Genomic DNA, 27,382 nt, shown 5'->3' on the forward strand with positions numbered 1-27,382 from the left:
CTGCATAGCTTAATCATTAAAAATAAAGGACTTTAATTTAAAAAGTTTTTGTATTTCATGTATTATATAACTGCATTTGGCCCGCAGCCCCGGATAGATTTTTCATTTTGGCCCCCTCGGGGAAAATGTTTGGGCACCCCTGGTCTAAAGTCTTGAAAGATGCCTGCAACTTTCAGGACCTTGGACAGTTCATTCAGCCCTTCACGTCTAAAATTTTGAAACATTCCAACACTGTCGGGACCTTGGACAGTTCATTCAGCCCTTCACACTGTCTAAAGTCCTGAAACATTCAAGCACTTTCAGGAACTTGGACAGTTCCTTTTGCCCTTTACACTGTCTAAAGCTTCAAAACATTCCAGAACTTTCAAGTTCTTGGGCAGTTCCTTCAGCCCTTTACACTGTCTAAAGCATCAAAACATTCCAGCACTTTCAAGACCTTGGACAGTTCCTTCAGCCCTTCATATTTTCTAAAGCCCTGAAACATTCCAGCATTTTGAGTACCTTGGGCTGTTCCTTTAGCCCTTCACACTGTCTAAAGTCCTGAAATAATCTAGCACTTTCAGGACCTTGGACACTGTCTAAAGCAGGGGTTCCCAACCAGGGGTATGCGAGCATATTACAGGGGGCACATGGAAAATATTTCCCAGGTGTTTAAAAAAATTAAAATACAAAAACGGCCTTATGATTTCCACAATGTGGAAATTGCAGTCGGAATCACAGAATTAATGCTGCGTTCACACCGAACATGATTTAAGCATCAGGAGCGTCAGGTTTACATGCAAAGTCTGTGGTGGATGCGCGTCAAGCAGTGTCGGGAAGTGCTGCAATGCGTCAAGCGCGATGAGAGCTGCGCGATTTGAATGATTTGAGCATTTGACACACTTAAAGTGTCGGGTGCTGGAGTTGAAATATCTGAACTTTTGAAGCTTAACGCGCTGCATCAACCAACCAGAGAGACTCCATTGTGTGACATAGTGACAGATATTCTGATGGGACAGAACTATGTCCACTAACCTAAGACAGATGGACAGGAGCTCTTTAGCTTAAATCAAGTGCTTGTAGTCGGTGTCCTGGCAGGAGAAATCAGCACCGATGCAGGTCAGTGGCTCATAAAATTGGACTCAGGACAAAAATTGTTCTGAAAGCAAAAGTAAAGTACTATAAAATAAAGATGTCATTGTGTTGTTATAGTATTCATAATTTTTACTATCTCAAAATTATGACTTAACATCCCATAAATATGAGATACTGAGTTATAACAATTAGATCCAAAATCATAACTTTGTGGCTCCAAGTCATATTCATGATTAGTTGTAATTACTGTTAATTAAGTCTAAGTTAAAAGATGCTATAAGTATACTTAATTCTTTGATGCTTAGTTATAATATAAAATTACAGTTGAGGTTTCCTTCTTATTACTTATGTTGTGCTTATTCAATACTATCTCAAAATTATGACTTAACATCCCATAAATATGAGATACTGAGTTATAACAATGAGATCCAAAATCATAACTTTGAGGTTCCAAGTCATATTCATGATTAGTTGTAATTACTATTAATTAAGTCAAAGTTAAAAGATGCTATAAGTATACTTAATTCTTTGATGCTTAGTTATAATTTAAAAACATTGTTATGCTTGGCCATAATTTTGTGATAATTTTTAAATATGAGTTACTGCACCCAATNAATTAAAGGTTCTATTTGCCACCGTTCAGGAAGTTTTTGTTTGAATTTTTTTTTGTATATGTGTTTTACACCACTTATTCTAATTTTCTGTTGTTGTTTTTTTCAAGAAACCATTTTCATTTTAATAGTCTTATCTTGTTGGTTGAAAATACAAGAAATACAAATGAACAGACAGCTGTAAGTACACTAATCAAACTTTAAAAAATGGATTATTGGCAGCATTTACTTATTCTGTTTAAACCTTAAGATAAATAAACTCACAAATGTGATCTTTTCTGTTATTATAGCTAAATGGATTTTTAGGTTCTTATTCAAGAAAATATTATACAGTATAAACTAAAATAATATAATATGAAAGGATTGATTTATTTCCCTAAAATGGTACAAGAATCCCATTACCTGCTTTAGTTCAGTGAAAATAGCAATTTCAGCTTAACTTTGCTGCATTTGTTTTGGAGTTTTGGATTTGTTTTGAACAATAAAGCACCAGCTGAACAGAGATTAAATGAAATACTGAGAAACAAACACCGGACTGAGCTGTGAAAACACACTGTCAGTGAAAAAAAGCTGTTTTCTGCAAAACCCTGAAAAAAAACTGGAACATGAAAATAAGAATTTGGATTTACTGCTATCACATGCTATTAATACAACAAATGTCAACATCTACTGTCCTTGTCCCTGAGTCCGACCTGCCTGACACGCAGCATCCAATCAAATATATTCAACTATCAAATAACCAAACATCTTGCAGTGATGGTTTTAATGAGGATCACGCCCAAAACCGTTTGTTTAATTCTCTTCACTTCTCAATTTATTTGATCCAGCAAGCAAAATCTTGTAATATTTAAAAAAAAAATATGGAATTAAATTAAAAAATAAATTAACAGACTGTGCTATGGTTAGATTTTTTTAATAAGCAGGCTGTCTGATGTAAACAAACAGTGTACTGTGAGTTTATGCTGGTTTATGCAAAGACAACGGATGGTGAAAGAGCAGGAGGAGCAGCAGCATCACTGCAGCTGCACTAAAAGAGCAGCTTAGTGCCAACAAACACTGCGGGAAGCAAAACCAGCATTTAGTTAAACACGAAGTTCAAACTGCAGACAAATCATCTGCCTGACATGTTGACATAACCTGTCACCGTAAGAAGCTTTAAATCTCTCCTGAAGGCTGAGTCCCTCAGGCACTAAAGCACAGTTTTGGTGACACCATCCATAATGAGGACAAAGGTTTTAAATCCATTTAAAAAAAAAGGCAAAACCATATTAAACGGAGGCTCTTAAAAGAGCTGCATAGGACAAAATATTTTTATCAAATATGGTGATTGGTAAATCCTCTGAGGGTTTTGGGGAATGCATTTTGGACCCAGTGATTACTTCCTGAAACTTTCATTCAAATTTGTCCGACCAAACACAAAAACATACACACAAAACAACTATTATTGTTAAAATTAAATAAATAAAACCTCAGAACGATTATATTTAAAATGCATAAATGTCTAATGAAGTAGGAAGCAATAAAAGTCTTCTGATCAGGTGTAAACAAGTCTTGACAAACAGGCTGCAGCACTGATGGTGCAGTGAACGCAGCACTGGTTGTGCAGTGAACGCAGCACTGCAGGCTTCACCCCCCAGCCTGTAAGCACTGACAGACAGATGGGTGAGCTCGGCTGAGCTGAGAGGGCTCAAAGCTCAGGTGGACTCTGTGTTTTCCCCCCTCGTCTCTGCAAGGTCATCAGGGACTGCAGCAGAACACAGCAGATGTGTTCTCCTTCGCTTGGTTTGGCTCTGTTTTCAGCAGACACAAATAAAAGACTGAAACTGTCAGCAAACATTAGTTTTTAAAAGAAAAATGATTTTTAAAAAGAGCAAATTTAAAAACACATTTCATTTCCAAGCACAACTAGGTTATTAAATTCAAATCTTGAGGTTTATTAAGGGTAAATTTTGGATTTAAGTTGGGGTTTTTTTCTGGTCCCTGAATGCATCACGAAGAGGTAAACAGATGAAGTTCAGTGGGGATTTATGTAGGCCTTTCCAAATAATCTGCTCAGCTGAGTTGCTGGCTGACAGTGAAAACAAACTAAACTGCAAATAAACTGAACAAGTGGAAGGAGATTTGGACCGGGTCAAAACCTGAGGACTCTGAACCTGCCTACAGAAGAAAGGGGGGTGCGGAGTGGGCCAGTATCACCACCACCACCACCATCATCATCATCATCCATGCTGACTGCAGCCATCCGTAAAGCTACTCACTTCCCGACGAAGTTCTCCAGAACCGAGCTTTTCCCGGCGCTCTGGCCGCCCACCACGGCGATCTGGGGCAGGTCCAGGTTGGCGTTTTGACCGATGGCGGAGAAGGCATCCTGCATGCGATTCACCAGAGGAATCAAGTCCTCCATTCCCCGATTCCCCATCTTTGCGGTGCGAGAAGAGGAAGGACTGGTCCTCCCGGTCTGCTTTATTTATTGGTCCTCCTGCTCGCCAGCCTCGCGATTAGAGGGAGCTTTTTAAATATGTATATATATTTAATGGAGTTCTAGGTTTTCTTCCTCATTGACAGCGCTGCCTCGGCTCCTCACGGAGACACTCCTCTACAAGAGGATGATCTCCTGTATTGTCTCAGAAGATCCCTGCAGTACCCTACGCTCACCACATGGTGGTGCTGTTTTACAATATACACTGAGGTCTTTGAATTTACAGTGCCTCGGCAAACACTCCTTTGGATTTTTCTGCATTTTATGACGTAACAGCCACAAACTTCAAAGACTTTTACTAGGATTTTATATGATAAACTAACAAAAAGTAGCACAATTATAAACTAGAATGAAAATGATACATAGTTTTCAAATTGTGGAGTAAATAACACATCACTGTGAAGTTTGGGGGTTCCCTTTTTTAAATGTAAGGGCTGGAAATCCTGATGACATCACTCCAAATCAATAAAATTAAAATTAAAGCTTTCCAACCAGCACTTTTGTAAATAAAATTTTCTTATTGCCAAGCCAGGCAATAAATCAATCAACAATGATTATTCATGCATTATACAATTATGAATTTTGTATTACCTGATATCATGCAATTTTGTTTTCTTTCCATTTTAGCGACAACGTATTAATTTTAATAAAGCAATCAACATAATGTTATATGTAATATTTAATTTTGAACAACCTGAAAAGGAGAGCTGTAAAGTAAATAAGTGCATTTACTTTTTATTGTACTTGAGGTTTTTTTTTTTGAGACTTTGTAATTTTACCAGGTATTTTTAATTGTAACTTTTGCTTTTAATTGGCTTCATTCAAAACCTAAATATGATACATTTGTTTCTTTGCTTAACAATTTAACAACTAGGCTCAGTTAACAAATTTAAATATGACTGAACTCATCATGAAAGGAGTGGTTTTATGCATGCTAAAAAAAATAAGTGTTGAATTTACTCAACCAAGTTAAGTCAACTGGTTTCACTAAGCCTGGTTGAGTAAATGGAAAGCAATTAACATATTTCCTTTAAAATAAAATTTGTAAATTGTTGAATTAACAAAACCAGGTTCAGTGAAACCAGTTTGGTTAATTAAATACATGACTTAATTTCTTAGAGTGTGTGTAAAACACTTTTATTTTTTACTTTCTCGATTATTGTGAGCAGATTTGTTTTTATTTTTTAATACTTATGTGCTTATCTTATTGGTGAAATCATTCTTTTACCAAAGTCATTTTCTGTTAAGGTATTTTTACTTTTACTTTGTTTATTTTTAAATACTTTATATAATTCTGCTTGAAAAGGGACTAGAAATAATAAACTCTGATGCGCCATTTCAAAATACCAAAATAATAAAACTAATCAGTCCTGTAGACAACCACTAGGGGGCGATATCGTCCTTTAATTTTCTACCAGTGTTTGGCCTGTCTGTTTAGCTTGGGTTTCATGCATCTCCAGCCTTGACAGCGAATAGTTATCTCAGTACAATGACTCGGTAACTTTTGTTGGATACTTAACAAACCTCGCTCATTTTCATTTGAGGGGTACTTTGTCGAAACTAAAGGAATCAGAGGTAAAATGTAAAAGATTATCTTGAGCTTATCTCTGAAATAGCGCGATGCTAATAATGCTAAGCTAAGCTGTTGTGCTGGATATGTGTAACATTAGCAATTAGCAGGTGTCATAGTTCTTTATTAATCATAAATTAGACACGAAACGTTATAGTTTGGGATAATGTTCTGGTCAATATTTAGTTAGTTAGTTAATATGATGTTTTCGGTTTAAATTTTGCAGGGAACCACATTGACGTAAATGGTTGCTCGTAAATATTTGCTAACAGAGGCTAGTTTTCATGAAATACGAGAGCGACCTGTTGTCTCGGGACTGCGCAGTGTTATAACGTGTGTTTAAAAATGACCGCAGGACTAAAAAGCAGAGGTTTCACTTCTATCCTCCAGTTCAGGTTTCTGATTCTGTACGTCGGCACGGACCGGGACACTCTTCTGTGTAAACTATCGGAGAATATTGCAGCCCGTGATGTTTAACCCGCACATCCATCAGCAACATCAGCAGCAGCAACATCAGTTTCACCAGCACCTCCGACAGCTGCAACAACTTTTCCAGCAGCAGCCTCCGCCGCCTCCTCCGCCGCAGCCGCCTCCGGCGCACCATGTCCCGCATCACCACCAAACACCGCGGTAAGCCTGATAACGCGACACCGGGGATTGGTCTGAGGCCTGCTCTGGCTGAGACTTGCTAACTGATGGGGGCTGAGCTGCATCACCTGCTAAACTTAACATTTGTAGAATCAATTGTTGCATTTTCTTCGTATTAAATGTGTGTTACAACTAATAAGACTTTACCTCACTTTATTTTTTCTTTCTTTGTTCCTGCTGATTTTAACGATCAATAATAAATGTACTTTTTAAACTTTGTTGAATATAGCTTTTTCTTTTTTTAATATCATTACACATATATATATTCTGATCTGTTATGAATTCTATTCTGCAAATGTCTTTACCACTGTGTTAACTTGGTTTGTTATGCACATTAAGTGATAACACTTTATAATTATGTGTTATAAAGAATGTGTTACTCAAAATGATGCAAACTTAAAGAAATACTTTCTGGTAACGATTTGACTGGTCCAGATTAGAGCTGAGCAGTGAGTTGAAATAACATGACACGGTGAAGAAAGGAAATGTGTAAATATTAGCAGCAGTTGTGAAGCGATTGAATGAGCGTTTTGCTTTTATGATTTTATGATAGATTTTATCTGCGCATGTCAAAAAAAATTTGTTTTTCCACGTAAGCCCCTTAACATTTTATGTACATACCAACATATTTTTGTTCAAAGCAAACTCTCCTAGTCTGAAGGAAAGAAGAATACTTTTTTCTGTAGATTTTTCTGTTTAAACACTACATGTTTATCTTCTGTTTATTTGTTGTCCAGAGCCATTCCTGTCCCTCCTCAGTCAGCCCCTCCTCCTCGGATGGTCAACTTGTGTCAGGCGACACAGACAACCATCATCGCCCCCAATCCGATGCTGCAGGGTGCTCTACTGATGCAGCAGATGCAAGGTATGCAAGGTAAAAAAAAAAAAAAAAAAACATTGTATTTGCTTTAATTTAAAAACCTACACGAATAAGTGCTCAATCATTTGTTTACTCTCATCCAGGCAGCATGCGGGGCTTCGGGATGGGTGGCCAACAGTTCCGACAGTTCTTCACCGCAGGGACCAGGTCCTCCCTGCTCGGGCCAGTTCCCATGGGGATGGCCATCAAGTCCCCCATGATGGGTTTCCCTGGTGGACGACCTTTCCACCACCACGCTCGCTTCTACAACGCCACCGCAGCATCTACGTCTACCTCTGTCTCTACCACAGTAATAACATCGGAACCTTTATAATGATTAACATTTTTAAAGGTTTTCAGTTTGGCTGGCGTACAGCTGATTTTCAGCCGTGTCTTAAAATTTACTTTAAATAATTACATCAAAACAGTCTCAAATCTTAATATCTATCAAGTATTTCTTCAAGTTTTATTTTACCAGAGGAAATATTTTAGAAAATAAGAGACATCTTGGATAATTTTTTTGTAGACCCAGAAAATAATCAAATTGTTTATGACTTTGTTTTTCCTCTTTTGAAATGGGACATACAGTTATGCAGAAAACAGATTTTAAACAAGCTGAAAGGGATTACTGATCGCTTTCTAATATTAGACATTGTTTGATCAACATTTACCTTAACTGTAAAACAAAGGCTGAAAAAAATACTGTAAGCTGTTTAGTTTTTATACATTTTTAAAAATATATATTGTCACAAGTACGGCAACATTTCTATATTCTCCTGTCTGTCAAGGTCACTCTGGTTTCATTTAAATAACCTGATCGTCAGATATTGTCCAAGATTAACCTTCAGTGTTGATGAGAGCTCACGTCATCATTAACCCTGTATGCTTTGCAGTGTTAATAAAATGGTGCAGTTTGTGTGACTATATATTTTCAAAAATATATAAAAACCAAACAGCCTACAGTTTTTTTACTGTCTTTGTTTTACAGTTAAAGTAAATGTTTAATGTTCAACGGGTTAAAAGTAACGTNGCAGCCTCGCACCGAGGACCTATCCACGTCATCATTTACCCAGAATGCTTTGCGTGTAAATAAAATGGCTCCGTCCGTGTAATATATTTTTAAAATTTAGTTTAAATATATAAAAACCAAACAGCCTACAGTTTTTTTACTGTCTTTGTTTTACAGTTAAAGTAAATGTTTAATGTTCAACGGGTTAAAAGTAACGTATTTATTAAATTTGTCATTTTTGTTTCTAAAAAAATAAGTTTTGCTTCCTGGCAAATTGTATTTGTATTTGTTACTGTTAAACCAACCTCAAGGGAAACATGAGTTTATGAAAGTTTAATTTGGAATTTTCTGCCTGTGTGTGCAGGACGCTGCGGCTCGTCAGACAGACAGGAAGAGAGACGGCGAGCAGATGGCAGCGGGAACCACAGACGACCAACCAGCAGCAGCTCAAAGCAGCAGTGAAGATCCCGACAAGTCTCAAACAGGTAACGTGAGAAATAAACCAGCGTCGGAATATGCCGACAGATGGAAACGCTGATGTGTGTGTGTGCTTGAAGGTACTAAAAACGGTGTTTATATTTGCTTCCCACAGATAGTACTGTAGGAGGAGTGGATGGAGGAGAGATCTCAGAGATCTCAGAGGAACAGCTTGAAGAACCTTCAGCAAAGCGGCAGAGAACAGAAGGGTGGGCAAACAGGTATTTTTATGCTTTTAGTCGGGCTACTTTATTTTATGTACAGTCTTTTTATCTCTGTGAAATATACAGTAAATACTGTTGCATTATTAGTCCAAATCAGTATAAAACTACTTGTATTTTAACCAGTTTTATGACCACTTAACATTTGAGCTGTTCTTTTGTTGTTTATGATAACTTCCAAGAAAACCGTGTGCTCAGTTTAAAACAAATAAAACATGTTAAAGTTCCATTTAAAATATAAAACACACCTTGTACACAGTGGTGAAGGACATTCTCATTATCTGAGGCACGCCGAGCAAATCTAAAACCTTTTGTCTTGAACGTGCGTATTTTATTTTATTTATTTATTTATATTTTTTGTCACCTGGGGCACAAAAAATAAGGCAGCTAAAGAGGCACACATTGCTCTCAATCAGCTACTTGTTTTTCGTTCGCGAATGTTCAGTTTGTTGCTTGTCGTTTCAAATTTACCACAGTGGCCTTTTCCATGCGAGACCAATTCATTTCCATATCACCAAGGTAACTTTTATTATTTCATCATCTGTAGCTGCTGTTATTCAAACCTGATGTTGATTAGGAAAGCTTCAACGTGCAGCCGTCTCTAAAGAAACTGAGTAGTTTATAATAAAAGAGGCAGGGGATTTTTTAAAAATTTTTTCTTGTTGCTGTGTTTTCTGTGTGATGAAAGCCTCTTAACATTTTTATCTCAGGCCAGAGGAACTTCAAGATGAGTGTGTGGCTGAGGCTGGGACTACAGATTATAACAGTGATGTAATGGATGCTCAGCCTGAAGGTAAAAAAAAAACACCCACATCTATTAAATGATGATATTATATCAAATTAGGCACCAAATGGGGTTATTTCCATCATATGATTAGGGTCTGTTTATCTAGGCTGCAGCGTTCTGGAGGATGAAAACTTTGAAGGGAGATCAGATGATGACAAGGCACTGGAGGATCTTAGTGCTGACCAGGTGAGGGAAGCACAAAATCATTTAAATCAACTACTCAAAGCTGAATTCTGTGTAACTTATTACAAAAAAAATCTCTAAATTATTTTAGATGACACACAGCACTGATTTGCTGTTCGTCTCTACAGGTTTACAGCTGTACGTCGACCCCGTCTCCCTCATGCGTGCTGAACGAAGACGAGCAGGTGGAAGATTTCCCAGCAGAGGAGGCTTCGCAAGACAAAGACGCCCCGGCGGCTTCACCAGAGAACCAGGTTGAAGAGGAGGAAGCTGTGGCGGAGAGCTCCAACAAGTTCTATTGCTACCTCTGCAGCATCACCTGCCACAACCAGCAGGTGAGCTGAGCGTGCACGCAAACCTGCAGGCGAGACACTGTTGTCATGGAAGGATTTTTTTAAGCTGTATTTTGTCTTAAAATGTGTGTTTTCTGCAGAACTTCAGGAATCACATGAACAGCATTTCCCACCAGCAGAGGATGATGGAAATCCAGCACATGAGCAACGCCTGCCTGGTTAGCCTGCTGCCTCGAGTTCAGGAGTCTCTTCAGGGAGCAAATAAAGACGGGTGAGTTTTAAATACATGAATATGATTTTGGCCACAAATGACTAACCTAAAGGCCCTGTCACACTGTGACGTTTTAGACAACATACGCCAACTTATGAACATTTTAAAGATGTCTACGTTGAAGATGGAATTGAAAATATCAACTGGAAGCTTCTTTTAGGCGTGTACATAATGTATTTCTAACAAATTGATCAAATATACCCCTTTTATAAGCAATTTAGCCCAAAAAAAATGTTTCACAAGTTGGCATAAGTTGTCTAGTGTGACAGGACCTTTAGCAATAGTGTTGGGCAAAATCGTATCATGTGCAATATTAACTACACCCTAACTATAAAACCCAAACACACTAAATATTAATCTCTCATTACTCATTCCTGATCTCGTTGTATCTTTTATCGCCGCCGAACTTCATTAAACTTTTGTGGGGTGTTTTTGTTTGTTTGTTTTTCTTCCTGTAGATTTTTTGGCACTTGTCTAATATTTTCAGGCATCAGTCAGAAAGGTGTTTGGGGGTTTTATGTCAGTTTGGCGGTGTACAGATCAAACCAGATGTTGGATTGTAGTGATGTTTTTTCATGAATCTGCTCGTCTTTTGCTGCCTTCAGCTCAAATATGAACATTATTTAAAAAAAAGAAGAAAGTGCCGTAATTATTTTTTAATCATAACTCTGGTTTTACTTGGTCCATCAACACAATTTAAAAACAGATGTATAGCTTAAGTCTGTACTTTTGACACAAGTTGGAATAGATTTTTAGAGAGCTTATATTTCCCATTAGACTGTTAATTTTTTTTTTGCCAATATTGCCCAACCTTAATTAGCAAATACAAAAATTGCTATAACTTAGTTTTCCCCAACACTGGGTTAAAATTTAATGTGGTAGCAGCTAAGAGTCATTTATAACCAGTACTTTATTAACTAATTTTGTTCTATAACATCTGTGTTTTGTTTTGTTTTTTGCAGGGAGAAAAAAGACTCGAAGCACTGGTGTGCCACGTGTCACACGCGCTTCACTTGTAGCGCCGAGGAGCACCATCGCTCACAGGAGCACAAGGTGGGTTTTAAGAAAATGTTATGTTTTTTTTAATGCTTCTCGGCTTTTTGGATTGGTCCACTGAGAACACACTGATCCTCGCTGTCCCTTCTCAGCTCGCCAGTAGAATCGACATCTCCTTCTGTGCCGTTTGCAAGAAACACTTCAAGACCTCCGAGGACTTTTTAGAGCACTTGCACTCCCAGGAGCACAAACAGAAGGTGGAGAACATTCCCTGTGATTCAGTCTCCAAATATTAAAGATTAAATCCAACTTTGCTTCATGTTTGTTGCTGTTCGTTAGCTCCAGGATAAAGGCTGTGAAACTTTGACCAAGCTGAGCTCCCTGGACACTGGCGACTTCTTTCTAGAGAAGGGGGAGCAAGAAGAGGAGTGGCAGAAAAATGAAGGAGATGAACAGGTGGCTTAAATATATGTATTTTTGTTTAAAATGATAATATATTTTAAATTTACGACCAGAGTTCAGCATCACTTTAAGATAATTTGCACCCTTCACTGTTAACTGTTACAGGATGGCTGGTCCTCCCTTGAAGAAGGGATTGAAAATGATGTGACCAATGAGGAGCAGTATGACCCTGACACCATCTACGGTTGGTAACTTTTTCCTTTTTTTTTCTCTCAAATGATGAAACTTTTTGGTAATAAATCATGTCTAATTTGCCATTTTAATTGACAGGATCCAGTTTTTTATATCCAGTCGCCGGTTTCATCTGCAGACTTTGCAACAAGTTTTACCTCCTTGAATCTTCTGCCCTGAACGCTCACTGCAAAACACTGAAGCACTTTGAGAACCTCAAGGTTAGTTTGACTTCACCGTCAGTTAGAGGCTTGTTTCCCGTCAGAAAGCGAACGTTTCAACATGTTTTACTCCGCGCTGGAAGCTGAAGGGGGCGGGGCGTGAAGCACCTGGTTTAGATTCAAAGAAACAGCCTCAAAACGAGTTGATCTGAGACATCAGAAAAGGGATGAAAGAGGGGCTTGTGGAGTTGGAAAAAAAAAGAGGAATTCAGAATTCAAAGCACTGTAGTTTCACTTTATATAGACCCCCACTCAAGAATGTAAATATAAAAAGAAAGATTAAAAAGTATGATACGTTTACTTTAATAATAACTACTTAGTAAATGTGAATTTTATGACAGCCTGATGCTTTATAAACACTTGGTTAAGGCCCTGTAACGTTTTAGAAAACTTGTCCGACTTTGAAGATGTCTACACTGAAGATGGAATAAAATAAATCAACTGGAAGCCTCTTTTGGACCTATACATAAATACAGTGCTAACAGTTAGATCAAATATATAACATAAGTAATTTAGTCAAACAAAATTTGATAAGTTGTCTAAAACTTTATAGTATGACAGGGTCAGGAGGCCCTGTCTCACTATGACGTTTTAGACAACTTATGAAAATATTTTTTATGTCTAAATTACTAATTAAAGTTATATATTTGATCAATTTCTTAGCATTACAGTTTGTACATGCCTGAAAGAGGCTTCCAGTTGATTTTTTTAAAATTTCATCTTCAGCGTAGATGTCTTTATATTTTCATATGTTGTCTAAAACACTAGAGTGTGACGGCCTTTAGGAACGACTGGAGCACAAAACATTTTTTCAGACAGCAGATCCTCCACTTCTTCACTTCCTGCCCTCCGTCTGCGTTTCGCTCTTGCTCTATTGCAGGGCTGTTCAGCTGGTGGCCCACGGGCCACATCCAGCCCACGAGCGACCAAAGTTCGGCCCGCCAATTGGTTCATTCATCTCTTAAGCCCAAAACCCCGGTTTTCTAATTTAATTACTTCAAGTTCTTTTAGTTAAACATAGACATGTTTGGTATCTACAGAAACATCAGAATCTTGGCTAGAAGATGGTAAAAATAACATTTATGAGCACTCAAGACAGTTAAAACTACAAGCAGTTGAACATAAAACTATTAAAGTGAAAATAAAATTGGTTTAAAAATGTGGCAAGTCAGATGTCAAAATATTATTTGTGTTAAATAAGAGGCATGATGTGTTCTTCTTGTTATTGTTTTATTATCATTTTAGTACATAGGGTTTTGTATGTTGTATTTATGATTAAATGCAACAAAATAAACTATTTCAAAGGTAACAGATCTTTGTAATAATTGGTTTATTTACATGAGGAGTTTAATTGCTGGATGTTCGGCCCCTCAGCTGCAGTAACTGTGGCCCCCGGTGCAATTTAGTTGAATAGCCCTGCTCTTATGATGTCACATGAAAGCAACCTATTGTGTTTTTGTTTTTCAGAGGTACAGAGCGTTGCGGAGTCAACAAAGTGAAGCTTTTCAATCTTCCAGAGAATCTGTTCCACCAGCAGACAGCTCAAACCCTGCAACAGAAACCACAACAGACTGCTCGTTTGACACAAGCGCAGCCACTGATCTTAACGTCATGAAGCCAGTTGTTACGGTCGCCCAACTGAAATTAAAGGAAGGAAGCCAACTGGATGACAAACAATCAGAAACTGACTCAGCCTCACAGGATTTAGGCGTCTCAGCGACCGGCAGCCCAGATGAAAACCTCAGCCATCTCGATGGGGATGGAGACACCACAGCCCAGGAGGCTCCAGCTGAGAACGTCGGCTCCGAGACAGCGGCGGCTGCTGCTGAGGAATCGAACAGAGAGGAGGAGGAGGTAGTTCCTGCTAGCCAAGGGAAAAAGAGCAGCACAGGGAAGGCAAAAACCCCCACAAAACGAAGGTCGGGGAGATCCACAACTAGACGCTGAGTTCAAGCTACGATAGAGAAAGGAAACCATCTGATGTGTTCTCTGGGACAGAAGATGTTGGTCCATTGTCTCCAAGTTAGAAATTCAGAGGAAATCATGCACCAATACGTAGGAAGATTGGTTACTAAATGCCAGTAAAAAAGAAAGGATGGATTAAATTTCTCAGGCAGGGTGGGAAATTGACAGCTGTTAAAATTGTCATCTGTGGGTAACACTTTTTGCTTTATCTTACAGTTAAATAGGTCTTTTTTATTTTTGTGCAGACCGTATCCTGTTCTCACTACCAGAATACAGCATCAGATAAGTAATTCAGCTTCACATGAATAAAAAAAGAAGGTCCTCATGATAATTAACCATCTACCAAAGTTCCTGTTTCATAACTAACTGTTGACATTTCGTCATTGCCTTCTATTTTTGGAGGGATTGCTCACAAAAACGTTAATTTTCCACCCTGCTGACCTCAATTCAGAAGTTTAATATGAAGTCATTGTCAGCTTTTGATGCTTCTTAAACAAGCATTTTGTTAAAATCAGGTGTCGAATGCTGTACTTGTGGTAAAGTGGAAACATTTTCCACATTGCTAACTGCATAGCAAATCCTTTTAGTAAGCTGAAATGTAGAATGTAACCTGATGAGTGTTTGATCAGGTGACAGCTGTTTAAAAGAAAAAGAAAAAAAATGTGTTAAATTTTAACTTTGTTTTCAAATTTAAATTTTTTAATCTTACTATAGCTTGCTTAGTGAAATTTTGGGGACTAGTTTCACATAAACAGACACGTCTAGAGTAAAAATATGACAACTTACGGCGGTCAGCAGCAGCTTTGTTGTCACTTCTTAATTCTGAAGGAAAATTATAAGAAATCTCTGACTTCGAGGGATCTTATTTGTTTTCATTTGAGGCGGATTTAAGCAGCTTCAAGATCAGAATCCATGAAAAACAAAATATCTTCTGTTGGATGGGTTGTATTGGCATCACAAAGGTTTTATTCAGTTTGTTGTCTTGTTCCTCTGGATGATTAAAGTGTGCCTATAGTTGGAGAGGAAAAAAAGACATCAGATGCACCTATGAGCATTCGCAGCGCAAATACTGTGATGGTGCGTAGTTGACACCAGTTTATCATTTAGTTTCTTTTCCTTTTATAGATTTCTGTTCTCTGGAAATAATCCAAATTAAATTTTCATAATGTGTGCTCATATATATATTTTTAATTTAGCAAACTATCCCTGCAGGCTGTTGCCTCTGGTCTGAAGCACCAGTTAAATCCAGTAGATTACAAAAAGCGTGTAACTTCATGTCATTTCAGTGCTCCGAAAGGACAAAAGTGGGACATTAGTGTGCTGATCTGGAAACATTTCATCCTCTTCCATGTTAGCAGAGGATATTACAGACCGGAAAAAGACTTGACACATTTAGCAACTCGTGCACCTGTCACACGTTTAGTGTTTTATTTCTGGAGGAACGAGGCGTGGTCTGAACTTTCCTTCTAGACTTTCTCAACCTGAATGGATCTGGAGCAAAAAAAAAAAAAAAGAATTTCAAACACAACTATGTTTCTTATTGTATTTTTATTCAGCTACTGACAAATTGAGACGAACGACCAGGTGATGTTTTCTAACTGCTGGAGGTTTAATGTATTTTTGGATGTTTGTTTTCTGTTTGCAAGTAATCTTAATTTATATTAAAATGTCAGAGAAACCTCATGACGTGTTGACTTCTTATTTGTTCACGGCTTACGTTTGTGACACGCTGTTCAAACTTATTCCTAAATAAACTCAGGGACACATTAGATAATCCATGAGGATTAACAGTCATCACACTGCAGTGCATTCTGGGAAAATTCCTTAATCAGTGGGCGCTTCATTGGTTGAAGTGTCATGGATTTGCTTTGTTTCTTATTTCTGTATTGTGTGGCTGAAATCAGCGGCCTGTTTAAAGAGAACAACCCCAACTTTCAGTCACACCTTTAATGTGTTCGATTAAAATCCTCCATATGAAGAGGATGCTGCCAGCTGGGTGTAAGAGATGGAGAGAAAACACCAAAAGAAATGTGGGAAAAACTGGCAACATCTGCAATACATAGCAGTACAGATACCCATCTCAACGATGAGTGTAACATTCCTGAACAATATTGTTTCAGTATGCCGCATTCTGATCACATTGTCCCAGTGTGGCTGTGAAACACTAAAAATACTGATGAGACAAATTAACGTTAATAAAAAATAATCATCCAGGATCTACAGTATATAAGCTTATACTAAGGAAACAATCATTTACATTTACATATATACAGATATATATNTATAAATATACAGTATTTGTATATACGTATAAATCTCTCTTAAGCCAAGTGGTCACAATAAATAATCTTTATTTCACATTTTCTCTTCATACAGTATTTATTGTATACAACTCTTCTGCTTTTCTTTTTGAAAGAATCATCTCAAACTACCCAGAATGCATAGCATACGGACGTCAAAGTCTTACAATAAATATCTGGAATATTTTATAGGACAAAACACACAGCAAGTACACAGAACACACCAAATACCACTAACTAATTCTAAGTAGTGCCTGAAACATCTTTATGAATTTGATGCTGACCAAACATAAAAACTTAAAGCATGTCCCGCTCTGAATTATCTGGACGGAGAGTGATTTAACTGGACAGATCAGAATGTGATGCTGATGTACGAACAGTGTTAAATACTGCAGTATCTGCTTGTTATTGTTTTTAAAATACCATATTCTAGAAGCTCACAGCATTTCACACAGCTTTTATGAGAAACTGTTCTGTTCAGGAAACAAACGCTAGTGTCAAAGTTCAAAAAGGAGACAGAAAAACTTCTCAGATGTAAAACCCGTGTCTGCAGGATGGAATGTAAATTCACAGAAGAGTCACAAAAGGCATGGATCAGATCAGAAATTAGGAACCGAGTCGACACTCGTGTTTATCTTTCATCCTGGGTTTTTAACTAACTTTGACTCCAGATCTGCACGCCTCTGTCACAACTCATTTTTCCTCGTTCAAGTCTTCTTTGCTAGGCAAAATGGGTTTCTCCTCTGCAGTCTGAGGCTCCTCTTGGTTATCTTCCTCCTGGGTTGGTGAGCCGAGCAGCTGGGCCCTGAATTCCAGACGGGCTTGCCGGTTTGACTCCATCAGTTCGTGCAGTTTGCCATTAAGGGAATCGTTACGTTCTTCCAGGTCATCCAGATAGGAGTTGATCTGATCCAGCATCGAGTTGATGGAAGCGTACTCTGTGGACAAACAACAGAATCATAAATGAGCTTGTGTCAGAGAGTTCATAACAAAAATATTATTCAAAAGAAAAAAAATTGTCAAAACAGATTTATATAACTTTATTTTCTCTTGTTTTATTGCATTGCCATGTAACTATTTTGTGTATAAATGATTTGCAAAGTCCAAACAAAGTAATAGTAGTAGATCAGTAGTAGGAGTGTCACAAAACTCACTGGCTCTGAATCCCCCAAATATTATAACTTATTATTAAAAGTACGATTTAGGCTCAAAATATCTGCAATATTTACCCTGGTCGCCAAATTCGTCGTCGTCGTTGATAATACCATCATCAGTGGAGATGTCCGGATCTCCATTTGGTCCAGACATTATTTTTCAAAAACTTCCGTCTGTAGCTGTAACACAGAAAAGTAGCAACTATTAGCTAAGGCAACTAGCGGCTAACTAGCATTAGCACGGATGTTCTACGAGCAGCAGCTCAAATTCTGCGCATTTAACACCAAGCTCACTTTAATCCAATGCTTGCTTAAATTAAATTTTCAGCTTTTATAAATAAATTTAGCGGAGGACGTCCCAAAAAAGTGTAGAAATGTCAGTGACAGGCGTCAAAAACTTGTTTGCGGAACCAAATGAATTGTGGGGAAAATGTACGCAAAGATTGAAGAAAAGAAGATGATTCACTCGGTTAAAATTATTTGCTGACGAGTTGAGTAAGATACATATAGTATTATAATCTGAAGATAATTTACAGAACGACTAACATTACGAGTTAATGTTTTGGATAATGTTGTAGATATTTAATTAAAATAAAATAAATGTCCGGAAGGGTTTTTACATAGTGCATGTGGAGTGAATAGTCTTACTTTTTTCACTCTCTGAGACTTTGTACTGAGTCAGCTGACTTCAGGTCAGCTGCTGCTCAACCCAAGAAACAACAATTTAAACATTTTCTGCTGCTTATGTTAAACTATTATGTTGCGTAAACTGTTTTGTTTGAAAATAATAATTTAAAAAAGCAGCAATAGGCGAAAAAGTTTGAAGTTTTTATTTAAACTGTTGTCACTACTTTTGACCAGTAGGCGGTGCTAGCATCACGCGCCGCAGCAAAGCGTCATTAAACCACATGTTTACAACTTCCTGTTGGGGAGGTGGCCTCGTTTACAAATCAAAGTTAGCACGTTAGAAGCATTTTCTAAAATATGGATGACTTACCTGCGAACGTCAGGGATTTTCTGAACAACCACCCCTTTTTTCAGCTAACAGATGACAAAAAGGTTGGTGAATAACTTACATGATTTCACAAAAGACACCATGTACGTGTTCTAGCTGTGTGTGTGCTAAAAATGCAACTCTGCAAGCCATGTGTTGTCATTTTGTGCTGCAAGAAGATAAACCACAACCTTTACTCCAAGTGTGCCACACTTTTTAAAGTTTTTTTCTTTTGTTTTCAGATCAAATGTACTCTGAATAACCACGAGATTCCCTGCAACCTGACGGAGCTACAGAATTTCATCCAGGGAAAGAAATACAAAAGACTGAGTGCTGCTGCAGAGTTCAGCTACATGCAGTATGAACCACACATTGTTCCAAGCACAAAGCAACCGTAAGGGGACCCTTGTTTCCTAAGCAAAGTAACTTTATGGCTAAATATGTAAACACTCTGAATAACACTTAATTTCCAATATTCTTCATTTTGTTTTTGTTTTTTTAGCAATCATCTCTTCTGTAAACTGACCCTGAGGCATCTCAACCGGCAGCCAGATCATGTCTTGAGACACGTCAACGGGAAACGCTTCAAGAAAGCCCTTTCAAAATGTCAGTGGCTCCCTTGTTTGAATGCATGACATAGTTTTGTTAGTGGGTCACTTGTATTGGGTGGTGTTACACATTTATGCATCTGCACACAGAAATTATTAGTTACGCCTATCTTCCAAGGAAGGAAATACCTTCTATTTGATTTTTAAGCTTTTAAAAAAGTGTTTTTGAAGGGGTTAGTTCCATGATAAATAATAGCCACACTCATTTTTAAGATTTACTAACTAACTAACAAACAGACTTTGCTTTAAGCTGATATTTTATCTGCAGATCCAAGTTTATGGAGAGTCACGTTCTCATATTGATTGTGTCGGCCCGTTCTCTGCTTTAGATGAGGACTGTGTTCAAAAAGGAGTCGAATATGTTCCGGCCCGACTGAAACAGAAAAGGCCCAAAGATTTAAGCGAAGACATGAGTCAGGGGAAGGAATCGAAGCGATCGACCGGCGTGTGGGAACCCTCCAGCAGCGACGACGACGAGCACAGCGACTCAGAAGACAGCCTGAGTGACCTCTATCCACGTCAGTGCATCCAGCTTTTACAGATCTGTTTTAGATCACGTCGTGCTGAGCAACATTTCCGCTTCGAGTCATTTGTGTCTGTTTGTGCTTTAAACATTTTGTGACACGTTCCCACAGCGTCCATGTTCACTTTAAAAGATACGGCAGCTGAAAGCAAAAACGGCGGAGAGGATGAGGAGGGCGATGACTTTCAAACAGACGAAGATGAGAAAATGGAGGTGGACGCACAGGTGGTGCAGAAACGAAAAAAGGTTTGTAAAATGTGTAAAAAAAAATCAAAAAACATGTTTTAGTTTGGATGCAGTTGACTAAAATTTTCTTTGTTAATTTGATGCTGATTTTTTGATCTGTTCTCCTTTCAGGTCCAGGGGGGTGGATTTCAAAAGAAATTTAGAAATAACCGGTGGAAATCAGGACGCAAAAAGTGTGCAAAAGCAAAAAACGGAAAGTCAAAAGCACTGGCACAATAATATATTACTTTTATATCTGGGTAACTGGATTCTGACACCCAGCTTAGAGTGTTATTTCTGTCTGAACGTCCAGCAGCAAAGAGAAAACCTTTTATGTTGGATTGTTCCTCCACAGATGATTATGAAATGAGCCCGTGTGACAAATAGAGGTGTGTATTCTTGTTCATGCTCTTGTATAAAATACATCTTTATTTGGATTTTGCGAATATTGTTTGTCTTTTTTTATTTGAGTCATTACAAACATTATTTCTGCAAGAGCCATTAAAACAAATACTGTGTATTTGGATGCTTGGTGTTTGTATCTCTTTTAGTATAACGTTTGGATAAAAAAGGTATTCCAAGTTCACATTTTTGACATAAAGCAGTTTTACTTTAAATACACTTACTCTTTTTTAAATAAACGTAGCACAAAAAATGAAGGACATTTGTGTATGGTACATTATTTCTTTGTTGTAACAATGCTTCTTGGTAATAAATCTTATGCCGCTGGAAATCCTGTTAATTTCTATTTTAAATGGTGCCACATTTGTAAAAAATTTGCTAGGGTTTTAGCCATTTGTGTTTTCAAAGTTCACTTTACTGTGGCAGCCATCTTGAACAAGACTGGTTTCAAAAATGAATCATTGGTAGATGTACATCCGATGAATGTGCGTACACAATTTGTAGTCAAGGGGAGACTACAAATTGTGTAACAAGTTGTGTGGGCTTGGTTTGCACATGTCAGCCAAAGCATCAGCTCAGACCCACCAGGTAAACTAGCTAAACTAGGGGGGGTCCAACCCCTGTCCTGCAGGGCCACTTTTCTGCATGCTTTAGATGCTTTTCTCCTCAAACACAAATGATTTGAATCAGTGGGTTATCAATAGGTAAACAAGTAAAACATGCTTCCTCAGTTTAACTTAAAGTTTAGTTTAAATAAAGGCACAGGTAAGTGTTTTCCTGCTTACGTCCTGATGCATCTCAGTAATCCAGGTAAAAAATCAAAAAGAAAAAAATTGTATAGGTCTTCTGGACGGGTTCTTCTCTTAATGAAACGTTTTGTCTCCTCCAAGAGACTTCTTCAGTCTGAGAGTTTCAGGCTTTTAAGCCCAGCCTCCATGTGACTGATACTCACATCACATGGCTATCGTTGACACCTAATTAACACTTATTGTTAACGGGGTGGAGTGATACTGGCAATGGCCGCGCTGTAGGAGGGGGACAGCTGAAAACGGAGGCCTCCACCTCTGTTTAATGATGGACGGTCTTTCTTCACAAAAATGGCTTCTTTTACTCCTCTCTCAAGCTACGAGCTACATCTAATGGCCAGAGCTCTGCAGTTTCCACTCATTTACAGGCCAGCGGTCACTCTTTCAGACCATGTTCTCATTCTTGATAGAGAGGAACGTTGGTTTGAGAGAGGAGTAAAAGAAGCCATTTTTGTGAAGAAAGACCGTCCATCATTAAACAGAGGTGGAGGNAGAGAGGAACGTTGGTTTGAGAGAGGAGTAAAAGAAGCCATTTTTGTGAAGAAAGACCGTCCATCATTAAACAGAGGTGGAGGCCTCCGTTTTCAATTGTCCTCCTCCTACAGCGCGGCTATTGCCAGTATCACTCCACCCCTGTTAACAATAAGTGTTAATTAGGTGTCAACAATAACCATGTGATGTGAGTATCAGTCACATCACAAAAGTATGAATTTTGCCTGAAACTCTCAGACCGAAGAAGTCTCTTGGAGAAGAGACGAAACGTTTCATTAGAGAAGAACCCGTCCAGAAGACCTACACAATTTTTTTCTTTTTCCTGCTTACCTTTGTTGCTAAACTGAGGAAGCACAGGCGTGCACAATCGATCTGCACATGGATCCTGCTCCTTCCTGTCTGATGACCAAAAGTAGAGGAGCTGGCCCAAGAAGGGCAGCCCACCTTATTTGGATAATGAGGCAGAAATGAACAAAAAAGTAAAAACAGGAGACTAGTGTTGTAGACCAAGACCGGTCCCAAGAACACTTTTTGATGGTCTTGTCTTGGACTCAGCACCATTTGTACTCGGTCTTGTCTTGGTCTCGGACATTAAGGACTAGGAATTTTATTTCAAGACCACAACTGTGGAAATATCACTAAATAGCCAGATTATTGTCCAATTTATTTTTTTAACATTTTTGCTTTTATTGCATATAACGTAGCTACTGATTCAAATTTAAACCTGACTAACTGCTATTTAAGTATGTTTGTTACCGGCTGTGTGGCCCCACACAAAGGTTTTGTCAGTATTAGCTCGACATATTAAGTTAGCTACATGTGTACAGAATACCCCATCCTTTGACACTAGGTATGTTTATTTTTTTTTTCTGGTCTTGGTCTTGACTTGGTCTTGGGTTAGGTGGTCTTGATTACAACACTAGACAGAAAAATGTAAAGATGACAGATGGAAATAAAAAGACTCGTGGCAAAAATAATAAAAATAAAATATATTATGTAATTTGTTGGAACTAAGCTGGAAAAATAAATACACAAGTCAATTACATTATAAAACACGAGGTAAATGGGTGCATTTGTGCATTTATTGGGCTATTTCCACTTTTAATTTTAATTATGTCAGTTTTGGTCCTCCAAAAAAGACATCTACATCTGATAAGATGGCCCTGAGGCCAGGGCCATATCTTTCCTATGTGTGTTAAAAAAATAGCTATTTTTAATATTTATTTATTTTTCTTTTTTTTATCATTATCTTCTGTAGTTCCTTCAGAAACTGCTGCATGATGTTTTTTGCACTATGAAATGACTTGTGGTTTCACAAAATACAATAAATAATAGGGAGGAAATCAGAGTGCTTTTTAACAATTCTGACTTCTACTAGTGTGTTGAAGCCTTGTGTTGTTTACCTGTGTGTGCAGGGCTGTAAACAACGCCGGGTGGCAGTGTGTGAAGCCCCTGCTCGCTTCAGTATACGTGGCACACGGCGGTTGTCTGGAAGGGGGGGCTCTCCTGCCTTCGCTCCGTCAAAATCGCGGGGCATTGTGGGGCGGAGGCGGCCTTTCTCTCTGCGTCCGGGCGAACGGGTGAGTCGTCAAGTAAATAACGGGGGGGGAGGAACAGCCTGGCCGAAGCCTGCGAAGATACAAATATATATTCATACAGAAGACAACGGACATTTCAAGATAACAAAAGTTGTGAGAATACAGAAACATGGGACAGGAGGATCTAATGAACAAAGCCGAAGACGTGGCAGACCAGGTAACTTCATTTCTAGCATGCTAGCCGCTGTTAGCATGCTAGCTGCTAACTAGTTTTAATGAGAGTGAAGTGAGGCGCGTGAACTCTTTGCTTTATCACTGACAACCGCTGCTGGTTTGTTTCTGCGAGCTTTGTGGTACAAACGTGACCTCAGATGAACAGGACAGTTTCTTGTGTTTGGAAGAAGAAACTCTTCTGAGACGTCATGTGACTCTATGGACTTGATAAATGAGAAAGATTAGATAAGTTTGACTGGCACTGATTTACTTGGTTAAGACTTGGCGAACAAGGGCCACATTTTGCCGTTTTTAACCAGAGCTGGTAATTTGAATATGAACACTGCTGCCAGACAGACTAGACTGTGCCCGTCTGCAGTTGTGAAATCGCACGGATTAGCACTCGGTTATGAAAGCTAAGTCATGTTTCTTGGTTTTGAGCAGCACCCATACTGCTTTATTTAGCTTTAAAAAAAAACCTGACAAACGCTTGTAAACCCATCACCTGCATATTGCCTCTGCCTGCCATCCCTTAACTGGAGGTCAACTTTGCCTCCACTTTCGTCACAGCTGCTTTTATTCATGCAAGTATTGTTGCAGCTGTTTTGTCTTCTGTGCTGTATTTTATACTAAAGAACACAATTATAAGTTCACAAAACAAAACATGCAGTTTGCTCTTTGTGTAGCAGATGTGTTGAATGAACCACGTCACTAAAGGCACATTTTTTCCCTTTTAGATTGTGCACGTCTCTGTCAAAGTTGTGTAACGTTAAACTGCTTGAATAAGGGGACAGAAAAATGTCTGAAACAGACCATGTCTTTAATTGGGTACACAATTTGCTTTAGACATGAGACTTTGTAGAGTTGTCTATTTCTAGGCTGTTGCAGCAACCCTAAGGCTTGTTGGGATTGGCTCAGGTTTTGCCCATTCCAGTCCCTCCCAGCAGCTCTAGTGGGAGTTGATGGATGCTGATAGGCTGCTGAGGCCTGTGTGTGCTGATGTGGACTGCTGGATGGGCTGGACGGGTTTAGGGTGGGGGTGGAAAGGGCAGGTCACTCCTCTTTACCCAGGATTATATGAAGAACTGTGCATGTGTTGTGATCTGTAGCCTAGGGTGACGCTTTTGTCTAATAATTTAACAGAAAAGAGTGCACACGCATTGTCTTGAGATTTTTCTGCTTCGTTACGTTTAATTCAGCCTACATTATGCTTTCTCACACACCTGAGGTCAGTGATTTGTTCTGTTCAGATCATTGGTTGCCTTTTTAAAGTGGTAGTTTAAGAAGTTGAAGGGAAGAACAGCCTGTAAATGTATTTTAATGTCATCATCTTGTTTTTGATTATTATTTTTTTCCCACAGCATGGCCTCCTAGATTATTAGAGGTTTAAATAGTGAAGCAACAGACTGGTAAACAAAAGACTAAGTGCTTTTTAGTGATACTATATTATGGTTATGCTTACCCAGCAGCATCGCTAACACACCATCAGGAAGTAGTGTTTTTTTATGTTTTACCACACAAAGGAAACCAGTTGTGGTAATCTGATTTGTTTTGACATTTTTGTCCGATTCTGTTTTTATGTTGCGCAATAAAATAAGCTAAGGTGAACAGTTTTTACTTGGTATGTTTTTTTAAAAGATTTGGTTAACTTGTAGAGTTTAGTCACTTAATTTTAACATTTGTCCAGAATGTTCTGTCTTCAGCTCAAATGTTAAAACTGAATTCTTAACTTACCTGTTCTAGTTGCTTTCAAATGTTAATTTACTTGCAGACAAGTTTTGTCACACCGGTTCTTCCAAGGATGATGTTTCTGAGCTTTTGACTGTCACTGGGGGGGAAGTAATGTTATTTTAATGTATTGTTTTCCATTGTAAACACAGGGGAGACGATGAAGTATGAAATTATTGAACTGTACTGAAGGAAGCACTATTATAAAGCCAGGGTATAACACTAAAGTGAGGCCGTACCTCTATGTGATATTGATGTTGCATGGCAGAATGCTGGTATAGGCAATAAATAGTACTGTAGATTTATAGGATTTAACTGTAGACAGCCGTATAAATATTTGTATCATGATGCACAGCTGGTCTGTACACTGGATTTCTAACTTAGTTCTCTCTCTTTATGATTTTTATTTTTATTTACTTCTTTTCTAGTTTCTACGGGTGACCAAACAGTACCTGCCCCACTTGGCACGTCTGTGTCTCATCAGCACTTTCCTCGAAGACGGGATCCGCATGTGGTTCCAGTGGAACGAGCAGAGAGACTACATCGAGGCGACCTGGAGCTGTGGCTACTTTCTGGCTACGTGCTTTGTGCYGCTTAACCTCGTGGGACAGCTGGGTGAGTGCACAGGATGTTTTTTTTTAAATTATTATTTCATAGCGTCATGTAAATCTAGAATAAAAAAAAAAACAGATTGTTCAACAAACGTAGTGATGCCGTAATGACAAGATTCCAAAAAGCTCGTCATTATTTGACACTGAAGACGTTTACAAGGACCAGCACAGTTTGTACATTCAGTACACAGTGTCAGTAATAACTAGTTTATTTAAGTTCCTGTACACTAGTGCAGCTGCAGTACATTATCTCACAATTTTTATGGAACTGTTGGAGTACTTTTAAGAGTTTGTAAACAAAAATACTAGACTTGTTTACTTGTTTGTTGAAGACTTTTTGCTTCTCACCGTTGGAGCTTTCTCAACAATTAAACAAAACTTACTCTTAGGATTTATCATGTTCTGGTGACTAAGAATCGACAGCAACAACAGTCATGTGTCAGATGTTATGAGGATTTTTTTTAGAAGCAATGTAAGATATAGTTGTAATTAAYGTGTTTATATTAGTATATCCACTCAGTCTTATCTTTAAGGGTTGCTTAAAAGCTGAAATGCTTCCAGGACATGCAGGAGTAAACATAATTCAACTACGAGTTTGAGATTTACATTTATTTACTATAAAAAGGAATAAATGTTTGTTTTTTGCAACAAATGTACGTGTGTCCATTACACTTCAGCTCTCTCATTCAGGACAATATAGTGGGATAAAAAGGCTGTGATGTGTACAGTTGAGCTTGTAGAGACACAAAGAAGAAAACCACACGTTCATAGATCAGTTGGATAGTTCCTGGATGTTTATTGAACTAGATTATGAGGAATATTTTTGTGGATTTTTCATCATTTACTCTTGTTTCTGCTTGTATGGTTTGACTGTGATGATGCTCTTAAACGACCAGTTCACCGTACAGTGTGTGGTGCTTTTTTTCTTTTAAGAAAAAATGGAAATTACAACTAATTGCCTTCTTTTCTTGAACATTTTTTCTTCTTRCAGGCGGTTGTGTCCTCATTCTCAGTAGAAATTTTGTACAGTACGCCTGCTTTGGGTTATTTGGCATCATAGCTCTACAGGTAAGAACACTTTTATCACAGACACTTATTTAAATACATTCAACCTATTATTATGACTAACTTCATATCTGTCTCCCACCAGACTGTCGCATACAGCATTTTATGGGACCTTAAGTTTTTGATGAGGTAAGCGCTGCTCAGCTGTTTGAAAGTACATTCAACTGAAAGCAGTGTTCGATTTGTACTRAACTGTTTTAACACTCCTTTTAAATCACTTCCTAATGCTTTCTTTAAGATAAGGACTTCAGATAGCGTGTTGAAGGCAGAATACATCTCTCATTTTTAGCCACCAGCACTTATAATCACCGTAATTACTGTAGAGTCTGCTTTTTATTTATTTAAACAGCAGAAAGCTGAATGAATCATGCATCTAATATGCTGAGTTTGAGGGTTTCTGTTTGTGCATGCTGTGGACTTGACATC

The 27,382-nt window shown here is 38.2% G+C and overlaps 5 protein-coding genes across 20 annotated transcripts in view; 3 read left to right on the forward strand and 2 right to left on the reverse strand.

Moving 5' to 3' along the window:
* Positions 1-4,296, reverse strand: part of dnm1a (dynamin 1a) — a gene marked incomplete at its 3' end in the record, with an annotated part of 47,837 nt that extends 43,541 nt beyond the window's left edge. For 5 of the 9 annotated variants that reach the window (XM_014009404.1, XM_014009402.1, XM_014009399.1 and 2 more), the window contains 1 exon segment: positions 3,944-4,295. In XM_014009404.1, the coding sequence (XP_013864858.1) occupies positions 3,944-4,104 (161 nt within the window). 9 annotated transcript variants of the gene reach the window in all.
* A 1,290-nt stretch (positions 4,297-5,586) lies between these two features.
* On the forward strand, positions 5,587-15,980 carry ciz1a (cdkn1a interacting zinc finger protein 1a). Of its 5 annotated transcripts, none has more exons than XM_014009414.1 (16): positions 5,587-5,739; positions 6,125-6,364; positions 7,120-7,256; positions 7,346-7,551; positions 8,615-8,735; positions 8,843-8,936; positions 9,659-9,741; positions 9,827-9,921; positions 10,047-10,253; positions 10,352-10,482; positions 11,445-11,535; positions 11,631-11,735; positions 11,818-11,934; positions 12,046-12,124; positions 12,211-12,332; positions 13,800-15,980. In XM_014009414.1, the coding sequence occupies exons 2-16, from the start codon at positions 6,204-6,206 to the stop codon at positions 14,277-14,279; spliced, it is 2,229 nt and encodes a 742-aa protein (XP_013864868.1). In that variant the 5' UTR covers positions 5,587-5,739; positions 6,125-6,203; the 3' UTR covers positions 14,280-15,980. The 5 variants fall into 5 exon arrangements, with proteins under 5 accessions (XP_013864868.1, XP_013864865.1, XP_013864867.1 ...); XM_014009411.1 differs by having other exon boundaries at positions 5,588-5,739; positions 8,843-8,948; XM_014009413.1 differs by having other exon boundaries at positions 5,588-5,739; positions 7,120-7,247; positions 8,843-8,948.
* Positions 15,981-16,657: 677 nt separating this feature from the next.
* On the reverse strand, positions 16,658-23,292 carry bbln (bublin coiled coil protein). Of its 4 annotated transcripts, none has more exons than XM_014009421.1 (3): positions 23,205-23,292; positions 17,827-17,931; positions 16,658-17,535 (listed from the first exon to the last, which is right to left on the reverse strand). In XM_014009421.1, exons 2-3 carry the CDS (start codon positions 17,903-17,905, stop codon positions 17,291-17,293), a joined length of 324 nt encoding a protein of 107 aa, XP_013864875.1. In that variant the 5' UTR covers positions 17,906-17,931; positions 23,205-23,292; the 3' UTR covers positions 16,658-17,290. The 4 variants fall into 4 exon arrangements, with proteins under 4 accessions (XP_013864875.1, XP_013864874.1, XP_013864873.1 ...); XM_014009420.1 differs by lacking the exon at positions 23,205-23,292 and adding an exon at positions 22,132-22,211; XM_014009419.1 differs by lacking the exon at positions 23,205-23,292 and adding an exon at positions 18,046-18,164.
* On the forward strand, positions 18,663-20,760 carry surf2 (surfeit 2). Its single transcript, XM_014009416.1, has 6 exons — positions 18,663-18,810; positions 18,988-19,139; positions 19,248-19,351; positions 19,683-19,871; positions 19,989-20,122; positions 20,234-20,760. Exons 1-6 carry the CDS (start codon positions 18,736-18,738, stop codon positions 20,339-20,341), a joined length of 762 nt encoding a protein of 253 aa, XP_013864870.1. The 5' UTR covers positions 18,663-18,735; the 3' UTR covers positions 20,342-20,760.
* Positions 23,293-23,353: 61 nt separating the features above from the next.
* Positions 23,354-27,147, forward strand: surf4 (surfeit 4). Its single transcript, XM_014009417.1, has 4 exons — positions 23,354-23,556; positions 25,709-25,895; positions 26,883-26,959; positions 27,042-27,147. Exons 1-4 carry the CDS (start codon positions 23,509-23,511, stop codon positions 27,087-27,089), a joined length of 360 nt encoding a protein of 119 aa, XP_013864871.1. The 5' UTR covers positions 23,354-23,508; the 3' UTR covers positions 27,090-27,147.
* Positions 27,148-27,382: the final 235 nt, after the last annotated feature.

Source organism: Austrofundulus limnaeus, unplaced genomic scaffold, assembly GCF_001266775.1.
Source record: "Austrofundulus limnaeus strain Quisiro unplaced genomic scaffold, Austrofundulus_limnaeus-1.0 Scaffold57, whole genome shotgun sequence".
In the NCBI taxonomy this organism is placed as follows: Eukaryota; Metazoa; Chordata; class Actinopteri; order Cyprinodontiformes; family Rivulidae; genus Austrofundulus; species Austrofundulus limnaeus.